A 14,351-nucleotide genomic window follows, 5' to 3' on the forward strand; every position below is an offset into this window, starting at 1 on the left:
AAAGTTAGAACACTCACATGTTTGCAGATTTTCTATGTTGTTAAAAAGAAAAATCACTGTAAAATGAATACTTATTCTTTAATTGTAAGTATCGTAATATGAAACAATCTGTAGGTAGTTCTAAAGTTCCACCAAGGGGCACTTCCCAGGAGGTGTATTACTATTGTATGAGTATGGAGAGCGGAGGTGGAAGTCAAGCAGTGGCATTCCATGGGATATTCAGAAAGGTTAATAGTTCAGTTATTCCCAAGAAGCCTTCTTGTTGCAGACCCGTAATTAATGGTCCCACTGCTGCACTCTCTCGTTCACGCCTTCTTCCTCTTCAGGGAATGCTGATTCATTCTGGCCTTTCATATGCTTAACCCCTGAAATTATAAAAATTATGCTCAATTTATTTCTGGCAGATTGACTGCTTTGCTCCAAGAGATAAAGAAAATGACTGGAACGTTTTCATTGGTGTCTATGTGTTTTCTCCAAGAATCTAAACACTCAATCCTATATAAACCTTTTAATTAATTCACCGAGGGATAAAAACACACCCAGCCCAATTTCCATTAGAAACAGGCATCTTTTGCAGTAATTAAACCTTCTTCATTAAGAATTGCATCACTGCCTATTAAAAACCTGTTAACTAAAAATCCGCTCACAGGCTCTTATTGCAATCTTGACATATCACTTAGTTCAAATATTTCTTTTGGCATCCATGAACTCTGTTACAATGAGAACCATTAGAGCCTCAGGAACAAAGAGGTCTGTGTGCACCATTTCTGTAACTTGCAAACAAAAAAAAGAATCAGAATATTGTTAGTCATCTTTAGGAATAAAAACAAAAGGGTATGATTCTGAAACTTCTGTATTAAAAAGTCTTCAGTCACTTCCCCCACAACCTACACAGAGGAAAACCATTGTCACAGCTTTGCCTGCTATGTAAGCTTATATGATCTGGCTTCTCCCCCTATCTGGCCTCATTTCCACCAGCCTTTCCTGCATCCCCCTCTAACAGTAATTTATCCTCTAACAATACTAACCTGCTCTTAAACATTACAGATCACTCTATGTGTGTTAGTTGCTCAGTTGTCTGATTCTTTGCAACCCCATGGACTGCTGGGCTCCTCTGTCCATGGAATTCTCCAGGCAAGAATACTGAAGTGTTCTAGCCATATTAGCCATTCTCTTCTCCAGGGAAGCTTACCAACCTAGGGATCGAACCTGGGTCTCTGCATTGCAGGCGATTTTTTTTTACCATCTGAACCACCAGCTGCCCACAGGTCACTCGAGGCTCCCTCAAACCTCCATCTTTTTCTCATTCTATTCTCCCTGCCAAACAGCTTCTTCCTCCTACCCACCTGATAACCTCTCACTCATCCTGACCTCAGCTGGCCTCCTCTGTGAAGGCTCCCCAAGTTCTCCAAGTGGACCTCCTTTGTCTTTCAAATATTTCCCTCTGCTCTGGGATCACTTTCTTTTGTATCAATTACTTTATAGAACTATATTTGTTTACATGTCTTTCTCACTAGAAGAAACTTGCTGATGTCAGGATTGCGGAGTTTCACTTTGGAGTCCCAGGCACACAGCCTGGCAAACAGGAGGTGTTCATTAATACTGATTGTATAAATGACTGATGGAATTAATGATGTGGCACTTAAATATATGTCTTTGGAAGTTCCATAATAATATATGTTCAGATTTTTTTCAAAATTATTTCAAATTTGGGGTATAAATCAGAAGGAAATTACTACAACCATACTTTACAAAATTATCTTTCATTTCACTTGGGTCTCTTCTGCTAAAACATCATGCTAGCTGACACTCTGCCTTATAGTGGTGCTTAACATTGAAAAGTTTATAAATATTATATTTTTCAGAAAATTGGTTTATGAGATTTTTCTAAATATTACTGGAAAACATTATAGTTAGAAGTAATGAATGAAAGGAAGTCACTCCTCTTGCATACTATGAAATGAAGAAACTGAAAAAAAAACAGAGAGAGAGTGGATTTGCATAGACTGTAGTCAGCAAGCCTCCATTTGACAAGGAATGACATCCCTGGGCTTGGGGGATTATCTTGAAAATATATTTGATTGGTTGTAATAATATTTAAATACTTTAATTTCATCTGCAAGCACAGATCCCTCACAGTCACCATAGAGAGAACTTTGTTGTTAACAAATGGAACTTATTTCATCTTGGTATAGATTACATAGGAGAAAAAGAGATCTAAATCCTAAGGAGAAGGAAAGGGAGTTTAACAAGCATTCAATCAGTCACTCTGCTAGAGTCTTACATACCTGAGTTACTAAACCTCATAACAACTACACAAGAAAAATACCTGGATGGTGAAATTTAGATTCCAAGAAGATAAATGATTTGTTCAAGGTTACAAGGATAGTAACCTCAGCGACATCAACAACCACAGTTATGCTGATGATACCACTCTAATGGCAGAAAGAGAAGAGGAACTAAAGAGCCTCTTGATGAGAGTGAAGGAACAGAGAGAAAGAGCTGGTTTAAGACTAAACATTAAAAAAAAATTAAGATCATGGCATCCAGCCCTATTACTGCATGGCAAATAGAAGGGGAAAAGGTGGAAGCAATGACAGATTTCCTCTTCTTGGGCTACAAAATCACTGTGGAGGGTGACTACAGCCATGAAATCAGAAAATGATTGCTTCTTGACAGGAAAACGATTACAAACTTCGACAGTGTGTTGAAAAGCAGAGACATTACTTTGCTGACAAAGGTGTATCTAGTCAAGACTATGGTCTTTCCAGTGGTCACATACAGTTGTGAGAGCTGGACCATATAGAAGGCAAAACATCAGAGAACTGATGCCTTCAAACTGTGGTGCTGGAGGAGACTTCTGAAAGTCCCTTGGGCAGCAAGGAGATCAAATCGGTCAATCTTAAGGGAGATGAACCCTGAATACTCACTGGAGGAACTGATGCTGAAGCTGAAGCTCCAGTATTTTGGTCATCTGGTGCAAAGAGCTGACTCATTGGGAAAGTCCCTGATGCTGGGAAAGATCAAAGGCGTAAGGAAAAGAAGGTGTCAGAGGATGAGATGGCTGGACAGCACCATTGATGAAATGAACATGAGCTTGGTCTAACTCTGGGAGATGGTGAGGGACAGGGAGGCCTGGCATGCTGCAGTCCATGGGGTTGCAAAGAGTTGGACACGACTGGGTGACTGAAGAACAACAACAATGATAGTGTGGTTCCAAGAGAAGTTCTGACGCATCAAAGTTCCTCAGCATAGACTGACTGGATGAATGAATGAGTGATTGAAGTATAAAGTTCCACTGTCAAGAGACACCCAACTCACTTTCACCTTTAACTTTTCGGGTGCTAACCTAAATTAATCTATCAATCTCTAGGATTTATTGTAGGATTACCTACTAATCTGGTTCAAACCATCTTGTCATTCCCTCTGAAATATTAAAGCACAGTAATCATTCAGCTGCCTTCCACTCTTTCCTGAGCTAAAATTGTCTGCATCTCTCTGGGTTCCCAAAGGTTTTACTGTCTCCAGAGTTCATCTCTTTTATCCTTGAGGTAATTACAGAGTAATGAAGTTGTGTTCAGACAATTTTCTTTAAATTAGGGTTAATTCAATGGCAACATTGATTTGTCTGTATGAGGGGGTCAAATACTTTAAAAAGTGGTAACTAGAATTTCCAATTTATTAAACCATTAATCAACTATTCCCCATATTTTGACTATAGGTCTATTTACTTATTTATTTTGTAATAATAATGGCCACAAAGTTATATAAGAAAGCCTTCTTTAAAGTAGAATGATTCCAGCAAAACTTGAAACGTGCCTTCTCAGTCTTAGTCGACTGTGGCATTAACCATTTCCAGGTGAAAGATGTTGATGAGGCAGAAGTTGGTGACAACACAGAGCTGTTCTATAGAACCACAGATTCTTTGGTTCCCAAAGCATTTATTACTAATATCATCTTTCCATTGAGTAACAGATGTTAGTTAATTTGTGTTTTGACTCTTTTTCCTTGCCAGCAATGTTTGGTTGGTGTTAGATGCAATAAATGCTGAGATTAAAGCGTGAAGTCTGTGAGGACTGTCTAAAGTGTTTCTCCCCATCCTCCTCTTCCTGTCTCCAGACACACATATGCTTTATACTTAAATTTTCTTTGAACCTGCATTCAATATTTGAGTAATTCTGGAGGTGAAGGAAAGCAACTTGGTCTGGAGGTGTTGAGGAAATTCTTAAAGTTTCCTTTTCTGCCAGATGCTAATGAGCACATAGGAAAACACCTCACCTGATTCCCAACATGTGGCAAGTGCTGATTCCCAACATGTGGCAAAGGGCCTCCTGAAGCAAGAAAGACACAGACAGGGTTCACATGGGTGGAAAGCACAGGGATTCCCAAATGCACAGAGGTGCTTTTCTCCATAGCAAGAATGAACACGCAAGAGAAGAAACCATAGACAAGACAAGGCTGCAATATGAATACATGAAGGAAAAAGAAAATAGTTTGAGGAAAAGAAAGCAGATGGAGTAAAAGAAGAAAAAGAAAAGAAACGGTGCCCCCACCAGAACATTACACTCATGCCCCTCTCCATTCTGTAGATCAGGAGGTTAGATGTAAGTTGGGGGAAGTTGTGAAGTGACTGAGTGAAGAATTACAAAGAATTCATCCATAAAAGGAGCTTACATTTGGCAAACCACAGGCCAATATGTTTATCAATTAATTCCGAGGGAAAAAATGGGCAGGTAGATGACATGAAACTTGGAAGAAAAGATGACATGATGAATGACAAAATTAGTATTCCAAAGAGCTGGGAAGATGGCCTAAGCAATTAAGGTAGAGGTCAAAGGGAGCTTTTTCTGTAGGAGGGTTATTTTGGTACTAAAAGAGAATGAGGACAACCCAGATTGATTATGGTTAGGGGTTCAAGTGACCGCAATTTCATGGTGACCCAGCAGAGTCACCTGTGTGTAGGAACCAAGCTCTTCTAACAGGAGAGGCAGCAGTCTAAGAGAGGAGACTTCTCTCAAACTGTGCACTGGGCAGAACTTTCCTGGATTATGCTGCCCAGTTCTGGACTTGGCATCTCAAGAGTTCCACTGAAGGAAATAACTGGGATTGAAAGCAGTTGTACGAAATCTCTTCAAGAACTGGATATGAAATTGGACTGTTAAGTAAAAAGAAAATTAAGAGGACAAAAGAGGTTGCCGTTGATTTCCTCAAAGCCTGGAAAAAGAAATAAAATCTATCTAAGTAGCTACTGAGAGCTGACATTCATGCGATAAAGGCAAAGTGCAGATGGTCCTTGATTTACAAAAGGGTAAACCACTGAAAATATCATAAGTGGAAAATGCGTTTAATACACCCTATCGAACATCACAGCTTAGCCTAGACTACTTTAAATGTGCTCAGAACACATATATCAGCCTACAGTTGGGCAAAATCACCTAACACAAAGCCTACTTTATTACAAAGTGTGGCACATCTTATGCAGTTTACTGAATACCATACTGAAAGTGTAAGACAGAATGGCAGTATGAGTACAGGATGGTTGTAAGTGTATTGGTTGTTTTCATTCATCATGGTATGGGTGACTGGAGCTGTGCTCTCTGCCTTGCCCAGCATCGTTAGCCCAGAAAAAGATTAAAATTCAAAATTTGAAATACAGTTTCTTCTGAATGTATATTGCCTTTGAACTATTGTAAGTTGAACCATCATTAAGTTGGGGACACCTGTATGGTTTAATATAAAGAAGAAAATTTCTAAGTTCTTCCTGTTTGCCCAGCAGTAAGCATGTGAATGAGGTCCCCATCACTGTGTGTGTTCAAGTCAAAGTGAAATTTCCATTTCAGAGGAGAGTTAAGGAATCCTGCACTGAGTAGCAGGACAGACTAAAAAACTCAAGGACTCTGATATGCTATTCATATACAAAGCAGGTCTTTTCTACTGAAGAATCTGCTCTGCTGTGAGTACTGTAACTTACAAGAAAGTAATTCTAACTTTAAATGACATAAATGGCCCAAATCCACATTTTAAAACTAATTCACATTGGGAGTAGCAAATGTAAATGAATTCATTTTTTTTCAACCACATATTTTAGTTACTTGAACTCATTCTAAAGTCCTCGAGGGAATTTGTGGGTGTATTTTGAGAGCTCTGACCCTCTTGGAATTCTATTTATACTTATATCTGTACCTCTTCAGGGAAGAAGGTCCGTAGTTTTCCGCAGAATCTCAGAGGGATCTGACTCACAAATAGTTGTGAATATGAATTCAAGTCTAATCTCTCCCTTGAAAGATTAAAAGACAATTTCAGTTGGTAAAGGGACCTGTTTAAATTCACATAGCAATCATGTGCTGGGCTAGGATACAAATCTGGGCCCCTAATTTCTACTGGGAGCTTTTCACGTGGACCACTAGCGCTCAGTCTTCCATTGTCATTGATCTTTTCCAAATAAAACCTGAAGGAAAATGTAGTAACTTAAGATCATGAGGCCCTTTTCATCATCAAATTCTTTCAACTCACAACAGCTATAAATCTAACTTCTCAGTCTTTTTTTCATCATGGAGGTTAATGTTTTTAATAGAATTTGTAGTCAGGAAGATGTAGAATTTAAATTTAACTTGGCAAAATTCTCAGAATAGAACCAAGTTACAAATAATGTTTGGGTTATCAGAAAAGAAGCAATATGAGTTCGATATAATAATGTTCCTTCTGTGTGTTGAACAGGGGAGAGATACAGCTGCAAATCAGATGGGAATGTAGGTCAGAGGTGATGGTGTGCATATGAAAGAAATTAATTCAATGAATGCATGTTGCAGAAATGAAGCATTTGGAGAGTTCTGATGTGGGGAAGAAGGGGTCCAACTCGGAGATAATAATTTGGACAGCCGTTGATGGAGCAATATGCTGGTTAGATTAAGCAAATAGCAAGTCTAATTTCTTTATGAGAAAATTATTTGAAAAATACATTTAATAATCATTAGTTTTCTGAAGGCTTACTATACACAAAAGAGTGAGTTCAATGGCTCTAAAAGGATGATTGCTTGTATATCAATCCTTCAAATTTTATCAAAATAATTATGTTAATTTACTCAAGGAATATGATTTAAGCCATAATATGGTACATCAGGGCTAAGAAGTAAAGGCCCACCATTTGTCAGACTGAAAATGTGCTTTGCATTTCCCAAAACGCTTTCACATGTATTTTGTCTAATCTTCTTGACATTCATTTATAATAAATATAAATCATTTATAATAAATAAATGCATTCATATATAATAAATGAAATATAATATAGCTATAATAATAGCTATCTATTAATTTAACACCTAGGGTCACAGAGATCAAATGATCTATACATTTCATTCTAAAGGTAAACACCAAATATGTCCTGAAAAGTGAAAGTGAAGTCGTTCAGTCATGTCCAACTCTTTGCAACCCCGTGGACTGTAGCCTATCAGGCTCCTACGTCCATGGGATTTTCCAGGCAAAAGTACTGGAGTGGGTTTCCATTTCCTTTTCCAGAGTATCTTCCCGACCCAGGGATCAAACCCAGGGATCTCCCGCATTGAAGCAAGATGCTTTACCATCTGAGCCACCAGGGAAGCCTAAATATGTCCTGAACTCACCCTAAATCTATCCCTTTCTATTTTATTGAAAGTAATTTCATATACACAGCACAGTTGTTCTCTGCCCCCATACTATGACTGTTCAGTTAATGTAAATTGCAAATCCACACATTATCATTTCACTTAACTACACATTACTTAGAGAAGCATTTCTCTGCAGAAGAATAAATGTGTAATATGCTAATTTCTTAATCATACATAGGAATAGAGGCAGCATGTTTGTCTGATACTCATAAATATCCAGAAGTATTGCATATTTATGTATATTTTCCTTATCATATATTTTACCAAAGCTGTTGCCCAAGAGTAAAACCTGGTAAAAGATTTAGCAGTAAATACTGAGGAGAAGATAGGAGACAAGGTACATTTACCTGCTTTCATTAGAAGTATGAATTCAAAGAGTATCTTTAAAGAGTAATCTAGTCTCATTTTTCAAAATGCAAAGTGTTCGTATCTTATCAGTAAGTCTAAGGTTGGGTTCAGGCAAGAATATGATTTTTTTTAATTTTGCAAGGATACTGCTGTTTAGCCAAGATTGAGAATCACTTTGATAGACCAAATATCTCTTTTGCCCTCTACAGCCAAGTGCTCTCCCTTTTTCTTCAAAACTAATGCATTCCATGAACTCAGAAGTAAAGTTAAATTCTTAAGCCTACACAAAATGGAGCTAGACGGTGTTGGGCAATTTCACTTATAGCAAGAGACAGAATGACTCCTTCTCTTGCAAGGCTTGGCTGTCATTGACTGAACACAATAGCATATCTAAAATAAAGAATGCATCAATCAGCAGGAGTCAGTGGTTAGCCTTGAAAGTGCTAAAAAAAATAATGAATGCAGAGTTGCATTTAAAGCCACAGAACAAATGATGCCTTTTTTTTTTAAGTGTGTCCAGAGAAGGATGTCCTGTCCTGGCATTTTCAAAGTTTATGCCTTCCAAGGAGAGTACCTTTCTACTGAAGCACTGGTCACTCTAGGCTACCATAACCTTGAAACGGAGCAGGGCCCTATGGCCCTTACCCTGGGCTCCCAAGTCCTCAGTCTGCCTTTTGTCTGTAGAAAAACCTTTATCAAAAAATAAGGTTAATCAAAAAAGTTTAAAAATGCAGAAACAGAAGAAAACAAAGGAGACCAAATGATAATCATTTGGTCATTCAGTCCAGTTCAGTTCAGTCGCTCAGTTGTGTCCGCCTCTTTGCGACCCCATGAATCACAGCACGCCAGGCTTCCCTGTCCATAATCATCTCCCAGAGTTCATTCAAACTCACGTCCATCGAGTCGGTGATGCCATCCAGCCATCTCATCCTCTGTCATCCCCTTTTCTTCCTGCCCCCAACTCCTCCCAGGATCAGAGTCTTTTCCAAAGAGTCAGCTCTTCTCATGAGGTGGCCAAAGTACTGGAGCTTCAGCTTTAGCATCATTCCTTCCAAAGAACACCCAGGACTGATCCTCTTTAGAATGGACTTGTTGGATCTCCTTGCAGTCCAAGGAACTCTCAAGAGTCTTCTCCAACACCACAGTTCAAAAGCATCAATTCTTTGGCACTCAGCTTTCTTCACAGTCCAACTCTCAGATCCATACATGACCACTGGAAAACCCATAGTCTTGACAAGACAGACCTTTGTTGGCAAAGTAATATCTCTGCTTTTGAATATGCTATCTAGGTTGGTCATCACTTTTCTTCCAAGGAGTAAGCGTCTTTTAATTTCATGGCTGCAGTCACCATCTGCAGTGATTTTGGAGCCCCAAAAATAAAGTCTGACACTGTTTCCACTGTTTCCCAATCTATTTGCCATGAAGTGATGGGACCAGATGCCAAGTCAATGGCTTCTAGTTTCTCCTCAAGGGTTGTAGATAATATTCTGAACTGTCTTTTGGCTATTGAAACCCCCTTTGAGCTTCTTTTGAGCTGTACTGCAGATACTGAAAACCCCCACCAGATGAAAGAAGTTAACTACGTGATGACCAGACTGTAGCCAAGACTTAAACTGCCGAAATCCTGAGAACAGGCCTCAAAGAAATGGGAACCAACCATGGGAATGAAGATTACCTGTACTTAAAACAATCAAGATGACACTGATCAGACCACTGCATGGTCAGTTTCAAGATGACTCTTAGAGCTGACCGTGCTGTTTCTGCAGGTAAACCCCTCCCTCCACGGATTAAAGCTCTTGCTCACTGATTGTCAGGTGGACAATCAGCCTTATGGTATTAATCCATCTGTGTCAATAATCACTGAACATCTATTGTCTAAACGCACCAGAGATTGTTAGATTGTCTCATTTTTCTCTCAAGTCTCTCACAACCCTGTACTCTCTTCACACTCAGTTAATTTTACAGAAATAATTGAAGTAACCATTAATTAATTGACATCAGCATGGCCAAAACTACCAATATGTTTGAATCTATACCCATATCTCTGCCTCCTCTCATAAGCCTCACCCTTCATTTTTATCCACCCCTCTTTTTCACAGAATCTCTCACCCTTTCAAAGAATTCTCCAAAAATTATAAACTGTCTCTCTCTGGCATCTTCAATTTCTCCAATTCTACTAAAATATTTCCATAACCACAAAACATATTTTCACTTATTCCATTTCAAGAAACTGTTTCTTGACTCTATCCTACCTCTAGTCATTGCCCCCCTCTCTTTAGAACAAAACTCCTACTGTGTAATAAAAGGTTACTCACTTTATAACCTTTCCTTAACATACTCTAATCAGACTTCTATGTCCATCACTCCTTTAAAATAGCTCTTGTCAAATTTCCCCAACAAACTCCATCTGGGGAAATCCAGTGGTCAGTTTCATACCCATTTTAGATAAAATCTTGACAGCATTTAACATAATTGGTCACTTTTTGTTGAAACAGTAATTTAATTTCAAAATGATTAAACACACCTGTTTTTCCACTTAGCTCATTTGCCACTCCTTCTTGGTCTTTATAGCCAGCTGCTGCTGCTGCTGCTGCTGCTGCTGCTGCTGCTGCTGCTGCTGCTGCTGCTGCTGCTGCTGCTGCTGCTGCTGCTGCTGAGTCGTTTCAGTCATGTCCGACTCTGTGCGACCCCCTAGAGGGCAGCCCACCAGGCTCCGCCATCCCTGGGATTCTCTAGGCAAGAACACTGGAGTGGGATGCCATTTCCTTCTCCAATGCATGAGTGAAAAGTGAAAGTGAAGTCACTCAGTCATGTCTGACTTTTTGTGACCCCATGGACTACAGCCTACCAGGCTCCTCTGTCCATGGGATTTTCCAGGCAAGAGTACTGGAGTGGGTTGCTATTGCCTTCTCTGTATAGCCAGCTAGACAATCCTTTTCATTCTCACCCTACATGCCAGCCACTTCCAGGACTTGGTTATTGAATATTTTCTCTATTTCTACTCACTTCTCAGGTGATCTCATCCAATACTACTGCTTTAAATATACTATGTAAATTGATGATTTCCAACTGTATATTGTCAGGCCCAGTCCCACGTCTGAGTTCAGATTCATATAACCAACAGCCTAACTGTATTCTGACTCTTAGATATTTAATAGACATCCCAAATTTAGTATATCTAGAACATGGTCTTGATTCTGTGCTGAATCTTCAAACAGAAACAAGCACCTGGCCCCTACCAACCTTATCTTTTCCAAATCTTTCCCATCTTAGTTAACAGAATATTCTCAGGTCTAGCGTATTCCTTGCGTCATCTTGTTCCTTTCATACTCCTTTTCCAATGCATGACCAAATTGTGAAGCCTCTACATGCAAAACTGTATTCCAAATCTAATAAGCTTTCATCAGTTCCAGCACTACCACCTTAGTCCCATCCATCATTAATCTCTACTTGGAGGATCTCAGACAGCCTTCTCACTGGTTTCCCCACTTTCTCTTCTTCCACCTTATAGTTAATTCCCCAAACAATGTGCAGAATAATCTCTCAAAACATTGCATCGTTCCTCCGGTGAAAATCTTTGATGACTTCTCATTATCCTTATCCTAAGAATGAAATTCAAATGACTCACCATAAATTCATAATCATTAAGATGCTACATGATTGAGTTCTGTCTCGTTCTGGATTTGCCTCGTCCTAACTGTTTCCTCACTCGCTTGGCTACATGGTATTTTACACACAGGCCTTGCATGACCTCAGACCTTGTTCACCTCATTCCCTTTACTGGATTCCTTTTCTTCTGAGGGGCTCATATGCCTTTTTTCTTCACCTCATTAGGCCTTTGTTGAGATGTCATTATTTCAGAGAAGACCACTGACTGTCCCATTTAAAACATCTCATGTATGTTTTACTTTCAGTGTGATTTAGCTTATTTTTTCCTTGCTGTAGAGCACTAATCACTTCTTGGTTGCATATTCTTTATTTATGGACTTGTGGTGGGCCTCTGCTAGAATATCAGCACCATGAAATTGGAGCCAACATACTGTTTTATTTCTTGACTGATCAGCAGAGCCCAGAACAATGCCGGAACATTACAGATGCTCAGTGCATTTTAAATAAGGAAATGACTAACTTTTGATCTAACTAACTTTTGATCATTTAACAAACTTTAAAATTATCTCACTTTAAAAAAAATTTCCTATTCAACGTATCAAGAATTTTCAACCTAGCCAATGTTTTTTTTTTCAAATGGATGAACTTCTACCCAATCCATTTAGGCACATCTTTGTTCTTCTCTGTCTCCCATACTATTTCAGATTAGCAATCTTGACTCATTTAGTAATTATGGTCCTGAAATTCAACCCATCTAAGAAAATATGCAGAAAATCTCAAAGATGAAAAAGGAGAAATGGTACTTTCCTCAGCATATAAAGTTGTTTTGATCACCAAACACAGTTAATTAATCCTATTGGGTACATGGCTTTCATAATATAAGTCATGTAGATGGACTTGGTTAAGTATTTTGGTCTCCTCAGTGATTCTGTTATTTAATTTTTTTCTTTGTGGGAAAGTGCTAATCCTGATGAGTTGATAGTTACATGTAGTTTCAAAATCAGCTTAGCTCTCTCCATGTCCTGAGGCTGTTTTGATCCCCTTTCTCTGTGGAGGGCCTCAGCTCTGTTTGCTTTTCATTATGCAGCTTGCTGGCAGCCAGGAAGCTTATGAATGATGAGATTGTTCTGTTTCATCCTCTGCTTGACCCAAGGACTTGCAGTTCACACTCTGAGCTTTGCAACTCTTTTGCTCTGACTCTGCTTCTTCTGTTCAGATTTACCATTGTTCTCCTAGGCATTCTTGTTCACAGGCAGTTTTACTCTCTGACCATTCATTTAAATAATAGCAATTTATTGTATCACCATGGGACTCACTGACCCACTTTCATTTTTGATTTTCTGCCCTACAGTTGGTCTGTTTTACTTGTCGCCCATGTGTAAAGTCACAATCTCTCTTCTTTTTACATAGATCTTTAATAAACTCTCCTTGGATGAGCTGGTACCATTTATTCTTTTCAAATCTTGATTTTATTAATACTTGATGCAAAAGGCCTAGTGAGAAGCAAATTTATATTGTTTATATGACAAAGGAAAAATAGTAAAAAAATTTTTTTGCTTAAAATTGTAATTTTCTGTTATTTCTACCCTATGATATAAAAACGTAATAACTAGGAAAAGCAAGTATTTGCCTATCAAATTTATTCAGTTTCTCAACACAGGATTACCTGGGAAATTCTTTTCAATACCAAACTTAGAACTGTGAAACTCACCTTTGACATTATAAATTAATTGCCCTAAAACCATGACTTTTAAATTTTCAAATTCTTCTCTAGAAAAGGAAAACAACCTTACTTTCAATATATATACACTGCATTTAATTTACAATCACCTTTATATTAGAAAAATTCTAAAATTATTAACAAAATTTAATGTAAGTCTTTTTAAAAAACTCATGTTGAATTTCATTTAAACCTACAGATTAAGAGGCAGAATTCTCCTGAAGTATGTTTATGGCTTCAGTTCAGTTCAGTTCATTTCAGTCGCTCAGTCATGTGTGACTCTATGCGACCCCATGAATCGCAGCACACCAGGCCTCCCTGTCTATCACCATCTCCCGAGTTCACTCAAACTCACGTCCATCGAGATGGTGATACCATCCAGTCATCTCATCCTCTGTCGTCCCCTTTTCCTCCTGCCCTCAATACCTCTCAGGATCAGAGTCTTTTCCAATGAGTCAACTCTTCTCATGAGGTGGCCAAAGTATTGGAATTTCAGCTTCGGCATCATTCCTTCCATAGAACACCCAGGGCTGATCTCCTTCAGAATGGACTGGTTGGATCTCCTTGCAGTCCAAGGGACTCTCAAGAGTCTTCTCCAACACCACAGTTCAAAAGCATCAATTCTTCGGTGCTCAGCTTTCTTCACAGTCCAACTCTCACATCCATACGTGACCACTGTCTAGACTAGACAGACCTTTGTTGGCAAAGTAATGTCTCTGCTTTTTAATATGCTACCTAGGTTCTTTCAAGGAGTAAGCATTTTTTAATTTCATGGCTGCAGTCACCATCTGCACTGATTTTGGAGCCCAAAAAATAAACAGTTTCCACTGTTTCCCCATCTATTTCCCATGAAATGATGGGCCTGGATGCCATGATCTTAGTTTTCTGAATGTTGAGCTTTAAGCCAACTTTTTCACTCTCCTCTTTCACTTTCAAGAGGCTTTTTAGTTCCTCTTCACTTTCTGCCATAAGGGTGGTGTCATCAGCCCTAACCAAAATTACTTGAAATTATTTCAATTTTTTCCCTGAAC

The 14,351-nt window shown here is 38.8% G+C and overlaps 1 protein-coding gene across 2 annotated transcripts in view; it reads right to left on the reverse strand.

Annotated features, from left to right (window-relative positions):
• Nucleotides 1-259: 259 nt before the first annotated feature.
• PPP1R1C (protein phosphatase 1 regulatory inhibitor subunit 1C) overlaps nucleotides 260-14,351 on the reverse strand; it is a 119,779-nt gene continuing 105,687 nt past the window's right edge. For both annotated transcript variants that reach the window (XM_069577061.1, XM_069577060.1), the window contains exon 5: nucleotides 260-365. In XM_069577061.1, coding sequence (XP_069433162.1) covers nucleotides 277-365 — 89 coding nt within the window. In that variant the 3' untranslated portion in view covers nucleotides 260-276. The remainder of the gene's footprint in view (nucleotides 366-14,351) is intronic.

This window comes from Ovis canadensis, chromosome 2, assembly GCF_042477335.2.
Source record: "Ovis canadensis isolate MfBH-ARS-UI-01 breed Bighorn chromosome 2, ARS-UI_OviCan_v2, whole genome shotgun sequence".
Taxonomy (NCBI): Eukaryota; Metazoa; Chordata; class Mammalia; order Artiodactyla; family Bovidae; genus Ovis; species Ovis canadensis.